The following is a 20,440-nucleotide window of genomic DNA, read 5'->3' as shown; positions in this document are numbered from 1 at the left end:
TGGCCCTTTGAAGGCAACTATGAGGCTGATGTGGACCCCAGTGAAAATGAGTTTGACACCCCTGTTTAGAGGTTGCTTTAGTAATGGATGCGGGATGTGGGTAGCAAGACCAGTGCAATGCTTACCCCTCAGCCAGGTTGCTAAGTATGGCATTTTCTTCTTTTGTGCTTTAGGGAGAACTAATGCCGATGTGATGACCGCACTGTCTCAGGGCTACAGGATGCCTCGCATGGAGAACTGCCCGGAGGAGCTCTATGAAATCATGAAGATGTGCTGGAAAGAAAAGGCAGAAGAGAGGCCAACGTTTGATTACCTGCAGAGCGTCCTGGATGATTTCTACACTGCCACAGAAGGCCAGTATCAGCAGCAGCCTTAGAGCGCAGCAAGATCGGTAGCCCTTCACAGGGACAGCTGCCTCATTAAAGAAGAAACAATAACAACGACTGGTTGCACTAGTTTTCATGTGTTAAGATCATCTACCATCCCTGCTTCCTGAAATGAGGCTAAATTACTCAGGAAGAAACACTCTCTACATGGAAGAGTATCTTCTCACCAGAGGATGCCCACAACTCTGCCCCTTGGCCTTCTTCCAGCTGGCCGTCTTGCTTGGCTATACCAACATCTGAATACAGCCTGCTGAGGAAAAAACACCTGTTCTATCCAAAATACGCCCACTCTGGCCTCTTGTTTACAATTGGATGTGTGACTCAAAGGTTCAGAGGCCATTTCAATAAATCTCAAATAGTAGACCTAAGCTCATTTATAAAAGTAAAATAACCAGATACTTATCATGGTCCTTCTTCGTATTTTCTCTATGCTTTGGCTTATTTGTTTAAAAATTACTAATCTAACCTGTTAGATTTTGCAGGTGAAGTCAGAAGCTTGAAAATGTCTTTCACAGATTTCAGTGATTGTCCCTCCACCTGAAATCTGTTAAATGTTTCCATCTGTGGAGACTGCCCAGCACCCCCAGAGAGGAAGCGGCTACGCTTTTCTGGTTTCTTTCCTGTAGGCATGTCATTTGTGAGCCATGCAGAGCTGCTGTGTTACGTGACGTGGACCTCACCGACTGCCGGGCCTTGCCCAGACCTCCCGGGAAAGGGAGAAGAGCCTCAGAAACTGCTCTACCTTCAGAATGACTATTTTTAAACGGTCTGGCTTTTCAACTCCACAATGTCCTATATACAGACTTTTGTTGACAATGTAGTTGGAAGAACAATAGGATTCTAATCTCTGCAGAACCTTATAAAACATAAAAATTTTCTTTATTGCTTCAAATGATTTAAACATTGTTTTAATCATCAAATATTAATTTTAGTTGTACTCAAAGTAAAAATGCCATATTTGGGGGCTATTTTATGATTCAGCAGTCTTTTCTAAATGGTGTGAGAAATGTGTGAGTCTATTTATACAGGATGGAAAGGAAGATAAGCGACTGAGGAGGCTCTGATTAGCCACTGTAACAAGAGATGCAAGTGGTTTTGTTTACTAAATTTTTCTTACTACTGTAAGCTCTAAATGGAAAAATGCTTTACCACATGTTTCACTTATGCTATCATGTATATACCTAATATTTCTATTTTTTGATTTTATTTTAATACACCTGGCCCAATAACATTTCAGACTTTTTACTTGTGTTTAACATTTCAACTAGTGTCAACATAAAACTGAGTACCAGTTGCGGGGGGCGGGGTGGATGAAAGGTGATTCCATATGGTCACATGGAGGTTCTGCCTCCATCCTTGGAGCATTTCCAGACTGGAGAACTGAGTTGATGGCCTAGACGCCTGAACACCCCTTTATGGGGCCAAATAGGATTTGTTTTCAAGCAGACTGAGCAGGCACATTACAATCCCGATGTGTGTTGGATAGGCATTGGGTGCCTAGGGGAAGGGATAAAATATTCTACTCTTGCCTGAAGTTTGTCTTCTTTTCCTGTGTGATCTTTTACTGTCCCTTCTAAAATATTCTAAAAGTCTTGATTCACAAGTACCACGCTTGCAAAGATAGATTATCGTCACGTAATGTCTGCACAGCTAGTCACTTGATTGACAGTGGTAAGTTTTCTATGTTCCTCCACTTGTTCACGTTTTCTTTCTGACTCATACATATGACACAACATACTATGTGCAGAGAAGGTGTAAAGAATTCCTGAAACAAAAAGAAGTCTCTAGAAGATTACTAAATATATCTTCATTTGGTTTTTCTTTTCTCAATTCTATTTCCTTTTACCATTTTACATTCAACTTTCCCTCCCAGTCAAGCATATGGTCTCCAGCCGCCCGGGCCACGTCCCTCACTTTCAGCATGTGCTCCAGCCACGTAGCACTCAGTGGACAATACCCCCAGTCCCCTCCTTTGGCAGTGGGATTCCACCCTCCTCGTGGCTGACGGGTGAAATGAGGGGCTGAGTAGTTTTTGTATAATCTTAGGGTCTCCAGTGGTACTCAGCATGGTCCACATCATCACAACTCGGGCCATTGTTGAGAACTGAAAGAGAGAATGCCAGCTCCCCGACTTCCTGGCTCTGCTGCTCTGCAGGGAGGGACATATGTTGCTATATGTGAAAAGCTTCCTCAGTGACTATAGTGTGTTCTCAGGGTTGAGAGCCACTCCTCTGCTTTGCTCCTTTTGCAAAGTTATCTTCTCAAAAGAAGACCAGCCTTCTCTTTCCTCAGTGGGTTGGTTTTCCAAGGGAGGAATAGAAGAGAAAGAGGGAGAAAATATTTTGCCTTTTTCTTTTCTTACAAACATGAGTCTCACTGAACATAAAGTAAAATTTAGAGGCTTAATACTGGTGTTTTTATTAGAAAAGGACCCCTAGTGCCAACATAGCCCCTCCAAGCAGGCCTCCCCAGATTCTGCCAGAATCCCACTAGAGAAGCACACAATCCAATCCTTTTAGGGGAGGTTCTGCACCCCAGAAGCTTTGACCCCTGTCCCAAAAGTGCATAAGAGGTCAATAGAAGGAGGGACCATGTTTATTTACTTACACAGCAGGGTAGGTCAAGGGCACTGAGATGTAAGTATAAACTCATTTCCAGTTTTGTCTGTGGTGATGGCTTTTTATCTTTCTTTTCACTCAAACAAACCACATCTGGGACAGTAGCTGCTAATAGCACTAGTTCTGGAACACCAGCAACTGAATTAAAAGAAATGTTCATCCTGTAGCTCATCTCCCCAGCCCTTATGATTTAACTGCCAAGTCCCACTACCAATTTATTTCTTAAATTCACACCAGCCATCTCTTCCCTTAGTAACATCATTTTCTACTTTTGCCTAGTGGAATAGAAACTTCAGTTCTCTGTCTCCTACATTGTGACTACCTGGAGTTTTCAGATTAAGTGAAGATGAGCCTTACTATTCTTCCTGATGGAAATGGTGATTAGAAATACACAGATACACACCCATCACTTCCTCAGTGCTCCCTTTTGTGCTTTGGCCCTTCTTAAAGTTACCTCTAACTCACATGTCAGCCCTTGAAGGTACGGCAGGTCCTACCTCTTTCACAGCTGAAAAATCGGGCGCATTTAAGACCACAGAAGGAATAGATTTGTTTCACATTATTTCCTTGTAAAACAAAGCAAACAAAATACCTTTGAAGTGGAATCTCCCTGACTGCGTTGGGTATTCTAAGTAGGCAAAAGAATTATAAAATGCTCCACTGGAGTCCACAAACATGTGAGGGGAAATTTCTTCTAAGTAATTGTATTTTTAGAAGAAAAAAAGTCATGCAAGAATTCATCTCACCACACTTGAAAAAAAAACAATTTATACAGAATACACATTTGAATAAAATGTTTTGATAACATTTATGCTCCATTCCCTAATATGAAGATGAATGAAACAGTTTTAGCCCAGAAAGTTCTCATGTGAAAGCTCTATTGGGGGAAAGCTTTCCAACTTAATTTTTCGTGCTCTTAGGAATCTAAACACTTCAGGTAGAAGGATCAAAAATGTTTTGAAATTCCCAAGGCACTCATTTGTAATCTTGGGTACATCCCTTAAATGTGGAAATAATCGGGGCAGTCTTGGCAACCATCTGTAGGTCCTTGAAAAGTTACCAGAAATAACCTGGATTGACCAATGTGCAATGGTAACATGGAACTTCTATTATCAAGGTGGCTTTATTTCCACCACTGAAAGCAGATGCATGCCACACAGCAAGAAAACAATCTGTGAACTTTTTTTATTGCACATATTCTAGGCTTGGATCAAAATCCCTTTTATTACACTTAGGCCAGGCTTGGACTAGTCTTGCTACCCTTGGGATCAGATGAGTTTTTGATTTCACTTTTGTGTGCATGTGTGTGTGTTTAACTTAGAAGGTTAATATAAAGGATATACTGAATATGTGGTGGTAAAACCTCAGTGAACCCTGGAGAAAAAGAACTTTAGTCAAATTAAAAATTCCTGCAGAAAAATGCTGGGACTCGTACTAAGTGAGATAAACACAGTCTAAATAGCTTCAGATCAGATTTTGCCACCAAATGAGTTCGAAAATGGTTTTTAGAGGTGTTTGGACTTTGGAATTGTGTATGAGGGGAGGGACCTGTACCCAGAGAGCTTGAAGAATGTGCAAGACCTTTTAGTGTCAGTGGTGAATCTGATTCAAATGGACGATAGTAAGAGTATGGTACTCAAACCCCATTTTATGAAGACATGTTCCAAGAGGCAAAATAATTATATGTCTTTAAAACAATGTAATCAGTCATTAATATAATCTCTGATCACATGCACCTCAGGGAGGTCTGATACAAGCTGGGGAAAATAGTAGTGATTTCAGTTGACTACAAGAGGTGCCAGTTCTGCAGTAGCTGAGGTGTGCAGAAATTGTCTACGTTCAGAGCTCAGAAAAGGCCACACACACACACACACAAAGATGTTCTTCCATGTGGGAGCATTGCATTCAATGCCGAATGCTTGATGGCAGATTCTCAAACCTTAACTACCCTGGGAAAGTCACTTTGATGTGGGCAGTGGCGTGTGCATGAGAGAATCGGGAGCGTGCCGTGTCAGAGAGGAAGTCTTCGGGCCATTCGTGGGAGACACAGCACAGATGTTCTGATGGGAAAGATAAATGAAGTCATTTTAAAACATTTGCTCTGTCAAAGAACTATATTTTGAATTCTTCTTTGTAAGGCATATTTTTTCAAAGTAGGTCATCACTCCCAATCTCTTTTTTGTTAATGTACTTAACCTTAAACAAGGTGATCCGTGGGTTAATAGTAGTCATTCAATACAGTGCTTCATTGAATGTCTCCCTGAACACAGGAACTGTGGTCTGGACGTGTGAGCGACATGGGCATTTAGTCTCAAATTGCCTGCTTTCAGGGACAAGTACAGTGATTATACAGGTAAAGCAAGGAAAGTGTTATAAGGAAAAAAATAGGTACAGAGTGTGAAGATCATTCTGAGGGCAGATCACAGAGCTAACGATAAGAACAGTCTTCATCAATAAGCCACACTAGGGACTGGCTTTGGAAGAGGAAAGGGCGCTGGCAGTGAAAAGGAGACTGCAGGGAGGAGGTTCAGAGAAAGGACACAGCGCAGCAGGAGTCACAGGCAGAGAAGCTCAGAAGCAGAGAAGCACTGGAGGACAGCCTCCCAGACTGTTGGAATTAGGGCTGCGCTTCTCAAACTTGAGTGTATGCCAGAATCACATGGGAGGCTTCTTAAAACAGAACGCTGCCCCCCAACACCCCCAGAACGTCTGGTTCTGGGGGTGAAGGTCTGTGGAGGGACCAGGGAATGGGGGCTGACCTTCCTGGCCCTAGACCACCTTTTGAGACCCATCAGACCTTCAGGAGCTCTGCAGTAGGGAAACCCAGTGAAGCAGGAGCAGGCCAGCCCCTAAAGAAAACGTGAATCCTGGTGAGAAGTGTGGACTTCACCAGACATATGCTAGTGGCAACAAACATGTGACAGAGTCTCACCCAAGGGAGCACAGCACAGAGCACCCCCACCCCTCATGGTCAGGGGAGCCCCTATGCCTGGCTTCCAGCTCGGGCCCTGCTTACTGTGCTTCTCTACAAACTGAGGGTGAGAACAGCACTTGCCTCACAGGGTTGTTATAAGGAATAAATGCAGTAATATTTCATTATAAGCCACATACATAATTAACTCAGTGTGTTTATGAAATAAAGACAAAAATCAAGGTGTTTGCCACCCTGACCAGGTGGCTCAGTCGGTGGGAGCATCATTCTCTACACCAAAAATGTTGAAGGTTTGATTCCCAGTCAGGGCACATATCTAGGTTGCAGGTTTGAGCCCCTGTCGGGGTGCATATAGGAGCAACAGATGGATGTTTCTGTCTCACGTTGGTGTTTCTCTCTCTCTCTCTCTCTCTCTCTCTCTCTCTCTCAAGTCAATTAAAAAATATACATCCTCAAGGGAGGATTTAAAAAAAAAAGATCTTTGTTGATCAAGATGTTAAACCAGCCCTGGCTGGTGTGGCTCAGTGGATTGAGTGTGGGCCTGCAAAACAAAGGGTCACTGGTTTGATTCCCAGTCAGGGCTCATACCTGGGTTTCGGGCCAGGTCCCTGGTAGGGGCACATGAGAAACCACACATTGATGTTTCCCTCTCCCTCTTTCTTCCTTCCTTCCCTTCTCTTCAAAAGTAAATAAGTAAAATGTTTTTTTAAAAAGAGACATTTAAAAGATGTTAAATTAAATGCAATATCAGAAAAGCACATTATGAAATCCAATCAGCAAGCAGAGTGAGACATGGACAGATAGGAAACCCAACAGGAGGCCATGACGGCCACTGCAGAGGGAAGAGAAGCCCCAAACCACACCTGCGCCTGCTGTGGGAGACACTGCAGCTGCAGACACACAGAGGGTCTTGCCTGACAGCCGGAGACTGGGTTTCTCTAGGTTTGGGCTGCGGTACCGAAATCTGCTTGTGTGTTTGTTTTTTAAACAACCTGCCCTATCAGTGGTTTTTGACTTAGGCCCTCAGATGATAATCCTGAGAAACTCAACTAGGGAATCAGACTTTGGAGTTGGCAGTTATGGGTTGAATTATGTCCTCCCAAAATGGTATGCTGAAGTCCTAATCCCAATATCTCAGAACGTGATCTTCTTTGTAAACAAGATTGTTGTTGCAGATAAAGTTAAACTAAGGCAACATCGTGGGCATGCCCCAAATCCAGTATAACTGGTGCCCTTGTAAAAGGAATAGCATGAAAGGAGATAGGACATACATAGAGGGAAGACTATGTGAGGAGACCCAGAGAGAAGTCGGCCATCTCCAAGCCACAGAGGGAGGCCTGGAGCATCATTCCCTCACAGCCGCCAGAAGCAACCAACCCTACCAACACCTTGATCTTGGGCTTCAAGCCTCTGGAACTGTGAAACAATAAATTTCTGTTGTTTGAACCACCCACACTTTAGTACTTTGTTACAGCATCCATAGCCAATTAATGCAGCAAACTGGTGAAATTGTAAGAGTGGCTGATAAAAGAGAAAATTGTGGAAAACAAGTTATAGGGATTACCTGCCATCAGGAAGAAGAGAGCTAGGCCAGCAAAAATGACAAAGGAGGGTTGCTGAGGCAGAAAAATGGTGTGTCGTGGAAGAGGATGAGTCTGGGTAGCAGTGTTTTAAACATAGATTTCGTTATTTCTCCCATACAGTGGGGCCAACAGATGAGGCCACTGCCACTGAAAAGACAGTTTGTTACAGTCTGTATGGACAGAGCACTCCACACCAGGCAGGGCCACACGGGGAAGCGCTGTGGCCTGTTAGACACAGAGGGAAACCGGAAAAACGTGGCTGCGAACCTCTACTGCGGCTTCTGCAGGGGAGGCAAAGCTGTGTGAGCAGACTTAAGAATAGCCAGTGTGATTAACGTCAGCAGGGTCTGGGGTGTGGGGTGACCCTTGTCTGGTACCTGGCCCCGGGGGGTGGTTGGGGTGTGGGAACAGTGGCCCCGAGTGTGAGAGCACATGGGGGGGTGGCGCTCTAGAAGGCTGATTTGCACATGAACATATGAAAGGTGCGCTTGCAGGGGAGTCATTTATGATCTCCACAACTGGCCGACCCTGGGAGGGACTGTCCCTCCAGAGTCAGCAAGGCCCCCGATGTTCATAAAGGCGCAGTGTCGAGGTAACAAGATGTGGAAGAGGATAAAAATAGGGCAGAGCAGGGAAGGGTTTTGCCACAACCTCTCCACAAGGGCAAAACCCCACTGGTGTCTCATCCCCAGCACCCCAAAGGTGGGGTGGGGGAGAGAGGATCGCAAATAGTTAGAGACTGGTGTCTTAAACAACAGAATTTTATTTCTCATAAATGTGGAGGCTAGAAGTTTTGATGGGGAGCTCAAGAGTTAGAAAATTTAAGTTTCAGATAATAGCTCATAAGCTTAGTAATCAATGCATGTAAAAAGCTATTGTTCCAGAAACTGAAGGTATGACCCACCTTTTGTGCCTCACCAGGCCTGCAAGCAATTAGAGATGGTATCTGAGCCTCGTACTCCAGGGTGGGACACCCACTGCCCAGGGCACACAGGAAAGAATGCTGCAGCTTTTATCTGATTAACTTTTTCCCTGAATTCCACACCCCTTACCTACACTTTTCTTCTCCTTATAAAAAGAGTCGGTCTTAAATGGAATTTAAGAGGGTCTGTGAGGGTATATAACCTGCCGTCTTCTCAGATCACCGGCCATCTGAATAAAGCACCTGTAAAGATTCAAACCCTGTCCTGGTAGGTGACAGGCAGCACCAACGGGAGCTCTTCCGGTTTCAGTCTGAGATCAAGGTGCTGGCAGAGTTGGATCCTTCTGAGGCTTCTCTCCTTGGTTTGCAGATGGCCGTCTTCTCCCCATGTCTCTGCGAGGTTTTCCCTCACTCTCATCTGTGTCCACATTTCCTCTTCTTTTAAGGACACCAGTCATATCAGATTAGAACCCACTCCTATGATCTCATTTTAACTTAATTACCTTTGTAAAGACCCTAATGCACATTCTGAGTTACTGGGGGTTAGGGCTTCAGTGTGTGAATTTGTGGGGGATGCAATTCAGCCATAATACTTTCTCAGAAAATAGAGATTTTGAACAAAAGATGAAGCCAGAAGACATCAAACTGCACCACCTGTGTAGAACACAGAAACGATGTCCCTGTTCTCCTGTATCAAACATCAAAGCCAGCCCACCTCAGCCCCTTCCGCAGCTGCATCCGACCTCCTGGGTCTGGCCCTGGCTGGGCCCTGCTCCTGCCGGCCCAGCGGAAGGCCGTGCAACCACTCAGAGCCCTCGTCTGCTCCAGACCTACTTTGTTGGGTGGCCAATGCCATTGAGTATCAACTGAGAAAATGATTTAAAAGTGCATCCCAGCCTACAAAGGACTATGTTGGTCACAATAAGTAGGAAAGGCTGTCACTCAAATCATTGCCTCCACACAGATTGTGTGGTGAAGCCAAGTTTACTGAGATGGGAATACAGTGCATAGAGGTGTGTGCAAGGCATGGCCTCCAACAGGCTGCTGGTGGGGGCTTAAAATAAGGACCAAAAGCCAGAGAAGAGAAAAGAAGAAGAGACTAGAGGGAAAGGGAGGGGACTGGAGGGAAAGAACATCAGAAGTCAGGAACAGCATTCTCCCCATACTCAGCAGGCACCCTGAGCAAGCACCTCACTGACCTGCCCCAGCAGGCTGCCATCCTCTTCCTAAGGCAACTGGCAGGGGCCAGGGGAAGAACTGAACCTCGACGGAGCTCTGCCACCCTGGCAATAGCAGAGTGATCTGTGATCCTTACAGTGGAAAAACATGATGAGCGTATGTGTTTTCAGGCACACGCAGATACACATCCATCGGGAGTCATTATCACCGGTAGCGATCATCCTCCAATACAGCACTATTCCAGGGGATCTGTAAGTATGCTGAGCTTTCTCATTTTTTAACATAAGATTATTTCAGGTGACAGAACACTCTCCCAATGCAAACATCACCCCACCCTGCACACACATCCCACAGTGATTTATGGTATCATTTAGCTTTCTGAATAGCAGCTTCTCATCTGTCAACAGCTTTCAAAAAATAAACAAACCCAAACTATATTCCAAATAGCTGTTCAGACTGTGGTAGGAACTAAAGAAAAAGGGCATGAAATACTTAAAAATCAGATTAAAGCTTTCCTTCCAAGACTTAAATAGATTATGTATTTTTATCCTTATTAATCAATAATGTAACAAAGAATTGCTTTAAGGGATAAACTTACACCTAAACTTCTGGGATGAGATCTGTGGATTAAAAAGTTAGGGCCCTCTCTCTAGGAGATGCCAAACCCAAAGCAGAGGAAGAAGTAAAAACCCCTCAGGCTCCTCACCAAGGATTTGGAACTGATGGTTCCCTCCCCCAGACACACTTCCCCAAACCAACATTCAACAATGAGTATGAGCTTTAACATCTGAAGGTAAAGCCCCACATGAAACTTCCATGTTATTTTTCTAAGTAATGTAAAATTAGACTCTCTCTCCTTTGAGAGAAAAATTATTTTTAAAATTTTTTTAAATGACAGAAAGAAGTATCTTTTCATTTTTTAAATGTGTCTCCTATCAAATGCGGGAGTCTAACTTTAGGTGTTTTCAGACATGTGCGTGAACTTTTTAATGAACATTTTGGATAGAATGGTAGTGTAATTAAGCAGAGATCTTGGGAAGAAAACATAATTCTCACTGTTCTGCTCATGTATAAGAGCCCGGAACATGGATTCTCCTCCTCCTGTCCTTCCTTGAACTAAATTGAATAAAACTGGCCGCATAACTTGCCCACACCTCAGCATAGCAGGGAGAAGATGTGCTAAGAGAGGGTAGCCTCCAGGCTCCGGGTTAGAAATCATTTCTATGAAAAACTTTATTTCTCATTAATCAGCTCACTTTGGTTAGATTCTCAACCAGGGACACCTGGTTTATTTGCTTGGTCTGGACAATCTTTCCCTTTCTTTCCATGGGTTGGCCTGTTACAATTTGCCCAGTTTTGTAAGATCTCATTATGACTCAAAACCTTTCAAAATATTGATGCTACCTCTGGCTGGTGTGGCTCAATGGATTGAGCACAGGCCTGCAAGCCAGCAGGTCACTGGTTCGATTCCCAGTCACAGCACTCGCTTGGGTTGCAGGCCAGGTTCCCAGTTGGGGGTGCAGGAAAGGCAACCGTACATTGATGCTTCTCTCCCTCTTCCTCTCTCCTTTTCCCTCTCTCTAAAAATACATAAATAAAATCTTTAAAAAATATATTGATCCTATTATCAGACCTAATCAGCTTCTAGAAATATTAAATATGTGAAATAATGTAAAATTCTTAAATAATTTGTAGGCTCTGCTCTTTCCCTGCCGCTGTGGAGCTGCGCAGAGGTGGAGGCTTGAGTGCATTCAAGATTCGGCTCCACCCTTAACCCACTGCCAGGGCCGAGGAAGGCATTGCTACTGGAGGTGTAACGGACGTAAACACAGCTTTACAAGAGGTGCTGCAGACCGCCCTCATTCCGGCTGTCCTAGTGCGGAATTCGCGAAGCTGCCAAAGCCTTAGACAAGCACCAAGCCCACCTCTGTGTGCTCGCATCCAACTGCGATGAGCCCATGTATGTCAAGTTGGTGGAGGCCCTTTGTGCTGAACACCAAATCAACCTAATCAAGGTTGACGACAATAAGAAATTAAGGGAATGGGTAGGCCTCTGTAAGATCGACAGAGAGGGGAAGCCCCGCAAAGTGGTTGGGTGCAGTTGCGTGGTGGTTAAGGACTATGGCAAAGAGTCTCAGGCAAAGGATGGTATTGAGGAGAACTTCAAGTGCAAGAAAGGAACAAATAAACTTGGCTTTCGTTTCTCAATAATAATAATAATAATAATTTGTAGGCTCCAATGTACTCATTTCATCATTATTTATAATCCAAAAATATTGGAACTCTCTAAATAGCTAAGTTATACAGTCACTATGTATTAAAGACCTGACATGTGTCCAGAATTCTGCAATGCACTGAAGATATTTATGAGTCAATTTTAGTCGGTTATAAAGGAAAGGATAATTGAACTATGTAGAACATTTTAAGTGATATATATGTAATAAAGTGGGAAAATGTTCATGATGTATTGTTAAACAGAAACAATCAGAATATAAAGTTATTTACAAAGTAATTAGAACTGCTTTTTTAAATGTCAAAACATATGACATAAATAAAAATAAAGAAAGAAAAAAGAAAACAGTGGAACACACTCAAATTTTAACAAAAATTGAATTGGCCTTTTTTTCTTTCTGCTTTCACCTACCTTTCAATTTTATTACTACATATTACTTTAATAATGGAAAAGAATAATGCTTGCAGAATAATGGAGTTAAGTTCTATTTGTAGACTGAACAAAATCAATTATAAAGTGAACAAGTTTCTTAAAAAAAACACCACACTGATGGGGCTATGTCAGAGTAATACAGGAGCCAACTGAGAGTGTTCCCAAAGGCCAAAGCTGGAACAATTTGAGTAACAAAATAAGTAAAATAAAATTGGATTGTAACCCAGATTATGAAATACATATTTGTGAATCCACACTGGTATAAATAGTTTAATTCATAAATAAGTGGAGGCAAAGGGAACATTTTCCCATGCAGAGGAGTTCCAAATAATTTATGTAGATACTTTGCCTTCAAAGAGGTGAAGCACAACACCCCACTCCTGAAGTGTTCACTGTGCACAGTGGCTTTCTCCTGAAGAGGACAGCGGGGAAAAAGCGGAGAAAACTGACAAGCGCTACCTCAGCCAGGTGATCAAGTCAACATCTACAGTGATCCGTCCTATCGCTAGTGGATACCCTTGACGATGAAATGGCACTTTACCTCTTTGGTCTTCCTCCCCAAAAGCCATAACCCCAGTCTACTCATTACAAAAATATCTATATACTTTCCAATGGCGGGGCATCTTCCAATATACCAACCAGTAACCCTCAAAACCATCAAGTTCATCAAAAGCAAAGACAGTCTGAGAAACTGCTGCAGCCGAGAGCAACCTGAGAAGACATATGGCTAAATGTAAAGCGATAATCTGGATGGGATCCTGGACAAGCAAAAGGACATTAGGTAAAAACTACGCAAGTGTGGACTTTAATTAATAATGACATCAATATCAATTCATTAGTTGTGATAAATGTACCACACTATTGTGGGGTGTTAATAACGGGGGCAACTGGATGCAAGGCAAATGGGAACCTGCTGTACTCTCCTTGAAATTTTTATGTAAATCTAAAACTCTTCTAAAAATAAAGTTTACTGACAGCAACAAAAAGGTAAACAAGTCTGTTCTCGGTGCCACGTCCTGCACATTTACCCAACGTCTCAGTTACATTATTTAAGAAGTCCATGTTTGTTTTTATTTTAAATCCTTGTTAATAAAGTGAAAAATTCATTAAGAGCAAAAAGTAAACGTAATATTTTTATCTGACTTCTGGAAAAGACAAAATAGCAAACCAACCCTTCGCAAAAGGCAAAAAAAAAAAAAAGACGCTTGATAGTGAATTCGAGTCAAATCCCTCGGCGAACAGCGCCATCTGGTGTTCTCTCACATAAATGAACCAATGGTGGTTTTGATTCCTTGTTTTACTATCCTTTTACCCTTAAATTCTATTTCAAAACTGAAAAAAAAAAAAAAGAAACGGAAACATATCTTCCCCAACCTCAAGAAAGTACTCATAATCTCAAATGACTCAAGCAATCAAGTGGAAATAACTTGGTTTCATTCACAACTTCAGCCTAGAATCTGTGTTTATAAAATACGTTCTTTCTGTTTATTCAGTCCAAAGCTAATGTGCATGAAAGGTATTTTATCAGAAACACACACTTATTGGGTTGGCAAAAAAAATTCATTTTGTTTTTTTCTGTAAGATGGCTCTAGTAGCGCTTAGTTGTCTTTAACTTCATTCTAAACAATTTTGTTAGATTGTATTGTGACAGCTGTGATATCAGCATGCATTAAAATGAAAACTTATCAAAACGATGAATTTTTGTGTGGCCACTTTAATATTGAAGATGGAAGGAAATAAGCAACATTTTGGGCATATTATGCTTTATTATTTCAAGAAGGGTTCAAAAACACCACTGAAACACACGCACACAAAGATTTCTGCAGTGTATGGAGCAGGTGCCATGACTGATCAAATATGTCAAAAGTGGTTTGTGAAGTTTCGTGCTGGAGATTTTTCACTGGGCGATGCTCCACGTGAAGACCGGTTGAAGTTGATAGCGATCAAATCAAGATATTGAGAACAATCAGCATTATACCACGTGGGAAATAGCCAACATAATCAAAATAGCCACATCGATAAAGTTATTGGTGAAAATAAAAAATGTGTCTTTCATTTTATGGAAAAAACCACACAAACTTTTTGGTCAACCCAATACAAAAAAAAGTGTAATAACATATTCACTTGTTTAAAGTTATAAAAAAAAACCCTTATAAAACAGCAGATTTCAATTCCAAGTGTCAGTTCCAGAAACTGTGAAGCTATAAGTTAATACTGAGTTATTTAATTTTAACCCAACACATAGAAATTTCCCTTGCTTAATAAGTTTATACTTATTTTAACATCATATTGTTATTTAAAAACTTATACCTTTATTAAGAACAGTAAAGGAGGAAAGTATTAGCTCAATGAAGGTCTACCATGGCTCCAGTGAAAAAAATCAAATGATTAGTCAATATGTTTATTGTTTTTGAACCAGCATGACTTTTCAAAATATGCCGCAAAACTAAAGAAACACAGCCGAAATAACCGGAGCTTCCAATTGCAAATAACCAAAGTAGCAGTTTGCCTACAATACCAATGTCAAAAAGTTACTCTTCCTCCCAAATTTCTGCTGTAATTGGCATGTAGAATAGGTGGGGGGAACCCTACTTCAGTTATTATATTAGCCCCCCCTTTTCTGTGGTTTTGCTTTTTGGTTTCAGTTATCCACAGTCAACTGCAGTCTGAAAATATATGAAAAATTCCAGAAACAAACAATTCATAAATTTTAAGTTGCTCACAGTTCTAAGCAGCATGTTGAAATCTCAAGTCATCTTGCTCCGTCCAACCCTGGATGTGACTCAGCCCTCTGTCCAGTGTCTCCACTCTGCAAATGCTCCCTGTCCGACAGCCACTCAGCACAGCTATGGGATTGCCTGCCTGGGCATGGCAGTGCCTGTGTTCAAATCTTCCTTATTTTACTTAATAATGGCCCCAAAGTGCAAGAGTAGTGATGCCGGCACTTCAGCTCTGCAAAAGAGAAGATGCAAACTTCTTCTTTTAAGTAGAATGGCGAAAGTTCTCAACTTAAAAAAGAAAAAACTGTATGCTGAGGTTGCTGAGATCTACCGTCAGAGTGAATTTCCTATTGGTGAAATCGTGAAGAAAGAAATCCATGCTACTTCTGCTGTCACATCTCAAACTGCAAAGGTTATGTCCGTGGTGTGTGTGAAGTGCTTAGTTAAAATGGAGAACGCATTAAGTTTGTGGACAGGAGACGTGAACAGAAAACGTGTTCTGACTGACTGCACTGTGTTGGGCCAGAAACCATTGAGCCTCTAACAAAGAATTCAGCAAAGTGTCCCCTACACGAAGTGATACGAATCAATCCGTTTAGTGCACGTGAGGGATGGTTACACAGATTCAAGACTACATTTGGACTGAAAAATATAAAAACCACTGGGGAGAGGGGAAGAGAGGACTCCCACATAACCATTTTCTATATACCATATTGTTATATGTGTTCTATTTCATTATCAATTATTGTTGTTAATCTCTTATGGTGCCTAATTTATAAATTACACTTTATCATAGGTGTGTATGTACAGGAAAAACATAGCACCTATGGGGTTCATACTATCCCCGGGTTCAGGCATCTACGGGGCATCTCAGAATGTATCCACCACACTGTAATTTGAATGGCCCTTTGCCCTATTCTGACCACAAAAACGCATTAAGACAGGTCCTTGAAAGCAATTATTTCTATCATGCCTTGGGTAAGAGGCGTGCCTTGTATTAAGAAGTCATCTTCCAGGTTAGATAGATTTTTGTTTTTCAGATTTCACTGAGATTTGGTGGGTAGAGAAGTTAAAGGCTCTGATAACATTTTTTCCAGGTTATAATTTATCTTAGTTCTTGTGTGTCATTTTTTTTTCACATAAAAATTTTTCTTAGGTTTGAGGTTTAACAGTTTTCCTGAAATCCAGCAACTTATGGTCCAAGGTAAATGATGATTATGTGAGGTATGATGTATCCGCTGACAATTTGCCCCATTGTATTAGTTGATGTCTTTGCCCCCCAAATATTAAAACTGTCTAGGTACTAAAAAATAAAACAAAGCAAAACACCGGTGACGGCACACCACAGAAAAATGTTCTGAAATGTAAAATACATACCAATGTTGTAGGATGTTTTTTCCGAAACGCTTAGCCTAAGAAAACTATGTGGTAATACGCCACAGTACAGGAATTTGGACATTGATTCTGACAGATAAGCACGGTGATGACCGGGAACTGTCTCCCCTTCTTACCTGGAAGCATGTACCTCCCTCCCCACTCTCAATGCAGCTCCTGCTGTGGGAAGCTCTCCCCCGGACTCCGGACTGCAAAGTGATGCAAGCCAGGTGCGTCTGCACAGTCCAGCAGTCCCAGGTCAGCCACGGTTTGTTGTTCTTCAGGCCTCTTCCCATCAATGGCGACACTTACATGACAAAACAAACGAAGCTGGCTTTCTCTTGGTGCAGAAAGAGAAAGCTAAGTACTTTTCCTGGTGGAAGAAATGAACTTAAAGCAAAGCTGTCTACGGAAGTGATGACCCTGAAGCAGACGGTAAGAGTTTGGGGTGGAGTCAACAGTCTGATTTGACAATGGCTTTGGTCTGCACTGGGAATCTAAATGGAAACAAGAAGCAACAATTCACACACTTCTGACTGTGAAGCTCTCCGCAGGGTAAGGAACGGGGCCACGACTGCAGTTGACACGCACAAGAAACAGGTGACCACAGCAGAGCGGTTGGGCAGACCTGAGAAGTCCTGGGGACAAGGGTCTTTCTCCTGCCAACTTATGCTGGTGCACGATTATTTTAAGTCCTTCCAGAATGTTTGCCTCTCGCATAACTTATCAGAACCACCATCACCCTTCTCTGGGTTCCTTGCCTCCTCAGGGGAAGCAGGCCAAGGAAGGCACTAGGAGCAAATGTTCAACCGAGACAACAACTGGCTGCGTCAGAAGACGCTGCAGGGCACCCCAGACCTTAGAAGAAAAGTAGGGCCAGAATTTAACGATGATCCAGGACAGGCAGACTTGTATTTTATGGCTATACAGGTTTTGTGGTCCTGAGGATTTAACCTTTTTTTTCTCAAATTCTAGAACATTATGAAGAAAAGATTGGACCCTGGCTGGTGTGGCTCAGTGGATTGAGTGCCGGGCTGTGAACTAAAAGGTCACTGGTTCGATTTCCAGTCAGGGCACATGCCTGGGTTGTGGGCCGGTCCCTGGATGGGGGCAAGTGAGAGGCAACTGGTGGATTCTCTCACACACCAATGTTTCTCTCCCTCTGTTTCTCCCTCCCCTCTCTCCCTAAAATTAAATAAAATATTTTTTTTTAAAAAGAAAAGGTTGGAGCTACTGTCACCAGTCTAATAAAAGCTGGCAATATGGCGCATTTCTTTCTCAGTCCGTATCATACATGTTCTGTACTATGGTAGTTTTCACAAATTTAAGGGTGTCCAGCCATCTTAAGATCTCTCGGCATCAAGGGGCTTGGTATTTTGAGAGAATGGGAATCGGGCCTCCAAGGTGTGCAAAGAGGCAGCTGTACCTGGGACAAAGCCCAATGGGGAGGAGCTGCCTCCACCACCAGCCCCTAAAAAAGGGGGAAAACCAAACCACAGGCGGGACTCCAAGAGAAGAGGGAGGGAGTCTTAGTGGTGTTGGGAAGAAATGGCCTTTGGCTGTGCTGGAACGAGGAATGGTGGATTCTTGGGTGAGGAAGATAAACTTCATCTCCTAAACAGCAGAGGAGTGCCGGCCAAGAGCCAGGAGAGAGTGCCTGTAAGGATGTGGCGTGGAGCTGGCCAGGAGAGAGTGCCTGTAAGGATGTGGCGTGGAGCTGGCCAGGAGAGAGTGCCTGTAAGGACGAGGCGTGGAGCTGGCCCACAGGCATGCTGGGCAGGGGGCTCACGGGCAGTGACCTGTAGGCTCTGTGGGACTCTCCACTGCCACTCGTGGAGAGCAGAAGTGACAGCTGTTGTTACTGGATTTCATCAGTTAAACCAAACCTACAGACTGAGGGTGCCGCCGTCCCCCTACAAGGCTATAATCAGGAGTGAATGAGCTCCTATGCGTGAAGATGTTTGACACAGTATCTGACACAGAACAGCCACTCAAAAAAACCTTTATTTTCCTGTCTCAGAAAATGACATCGAGGATACTTACAAGTAAATGCTGGTCATTCGGTAAGCATATTGCAGTCCTGGATGGTTTGACTCAGTGGACAGACCGCAAGCCTGTGAACCGAAAGGCTGGCAGTTCAATTCCCAGTCAGGGCACATGCTTGGGTTGCAGAACCAGTCCCCAGCTGGGGGCGTGCAAGAGGCAACCAATGGGTTTCTCTCACACATTGAGGTTTCTCTCACACATCAAAATTTCTCTCCCTTTCTCCCTCCCTTCCCTTCTCCCTTTCCCTCTCTCTAAAAAATAAATAAAATCTTTAAAAAAAAAACCATTCAACAGGCATATTCCAGGTGGGGTTCCCACCAAATGAAATATGATTTCCCCTCTCCCACCAGGCAAACAAGAGCCCTCGGGCCATGACATAGGGGACACTTTCTCCTCCCCTGCACCTTGGACCACCTGGCACCCAGGCCAGCTGCCTGAACTCTCCTTCCCTCTTTTGCGGAGCATCCCAAGGAGGCTTTCTTCTCAATGGCAGCCACCACTGGCCTCTCCTTTGGGCTTTTTATTCTCTAAAACGGCCTCTAGTGTCCAAATCCTGAGTCAATGAATAGAAACCCCTGTGGGCTGCTGCTCTCTCTCCGCATTCTCCTGAGTGGGAGGTTTCAGCGGAGACACCTCCTCCTCACTTTCCATACCAAAGGGATGGTGGATTTAGCGGAATTTTCTTTGATGGTTATAAGTTGATTTAAAAATAAATGAAAACTATAGACAATAAAAGCATTTCCTTGTTTGTTAAGTGAAGTAGGCTTTCCATGTTAATACAAGTCCTCAGCACGTTGGTGTTTGTTGCATAGTAACGCAGGAACTCTCCATTGGCTTTACAAAATTTTATACATAACTGTAATTATAAAGGTATCCCCTAGGGTTGAGTAGATTTAAAACAACATAATGACTTTCAGTGCCATCGGGAGGTGAGATGAGGTCACAGATTTATAATTGAATGAGGTCCGGAGTATAGGCCACTGCAGGTGCGAACACATTCCCCACCAACCACCCAGGCAGATTAATGACCAAGGGGCTATTTTATTAAATTTTCATGTAAAAAGAAAAAAATCTCCCTCAGGAATCTCTTCAAAGTTGCAGTTAAATTATGCAATAATTTAAATTTGCAGTAATAAATTTCATACCAATCCTGAGTCCCTGGGATTAATAAAGCCATACAAAGATATATTGTGCTGTAAGTAAGCTCTGGGACCTTCTGAAGAACTGAAGAGGCATTCTCAAGACACAGGCAGGGTGGGTGGAGAGGGCAAAGAGGATCCTGAGGGCTGGGCTATTGTCACCATTCCCTGCAAGGGGCCAGGCAGTGCCAGGGTAGGGTGCCATGTTCCCTATTCCCAGGAAAACAGCGAAGAGAAGGAACGCTGTAGCACCTGGGTTCCACCATGGGGAAATGGAATCTGGGGGGGTTGGTACAATTCCCCTTGGTTCTCAAGCAGGCCCAGGTAGGAGGAGAAAAGAGCTGAACATGATCCCAGATTTATTTCATTATTACAATTTACTGCTCTCACACTCCACAACACCCGTGGCGCTTCAAGGGAAGAGTGAGAAAATAAGTAAAGCACTCAGTCCCCCTCAGTGGGGCTGGTTCTCCCCCATCAATGTCCAGGACATCCTGACCACGGATCTCCATGAAGGACAGCCTGGGTAGATGCGGGTGGAAAGAAATACAGGGAGCTGATTCAGGTGGCACCCTTGACTCACCGACCTGTTTTAAGTGACAGTGTTTTACACTGCGTATTTATACAGCAGCTAATTATTGAGGTGTAATTTCAAATGTACAATTCGATGAGTTTTGGCATGTCGATCCTGTCACCTAGCCACCACCGCAATCAAATGTAGTACATTGTCATCATCCTGAAATGCTCCCTCCTGGCCCTCTGCACCTCTGCACGCACTCCTGCCCCCAGGCAACCGCTGATCTACCCTCTGCCATCATAGTAAAACTCTCAGGTAAATGAAATAATATGGCACAAAGATTTTTTGCTTTGTTTTTA

General features: G+C 43.1%; 1 protein-coding gene and 1 pseudogene across 2 annotated transcripts in view; both read left to right on the top strand.

Annotated features, from left to right (window-relative positions):
- LYN (LYN proto-oncogene, Src family tyrosine kinase) overlaps positions 1 to 1,617 on the top strand; it is a 128,705-nt gene extending 127,088 nt beyond the window's left edge. For both annotated transcript variants that reach the window (XM_053929452.2, XM_053929451.2), the window contains exon 13: positions 174 to 1,617. In XM_053929452.2, the coding sequence (XP_053785427.1) occupies positions 174 to 376 (203 nt within the window). In that variant the 3' untranslated portion in view covers positions 377 to 1,617. The remainder of the gene's footprint in view (positions 1 to 173) is intronic.
- A 7,498-nt stretch (positions 1,618 to 9,115) lies between these two features.
- LOC112315636 (small ribosomal subunit protein eS12-like) lies at positions 9,116 to 12,807 on the top strand (annotated as a pseudogene).
- The last annotated feature ends 7,633 nt before the right edge of the window (positions 12,808 to 20,440 follow it).

Source organism: Desmodus rotundus, chromosome 8 (assembly GCF_022682495.2).
Source record: "Desmodus rotundus isolate HL8 chromosome 8, HLdesRot8A.1, whole genome shotgun sequence".
NCBI lineage: Eukaryota > Metazoa > Chordata > Mammalia > Chiroptera > Phyllostomidae > Desmodus > Desmodus rotundus.
The sequence above is the reverse complement of the archived record's forward strand: the minus strand, read 5'-3'. Positions and strand labels throughout refer to the sequence as shown.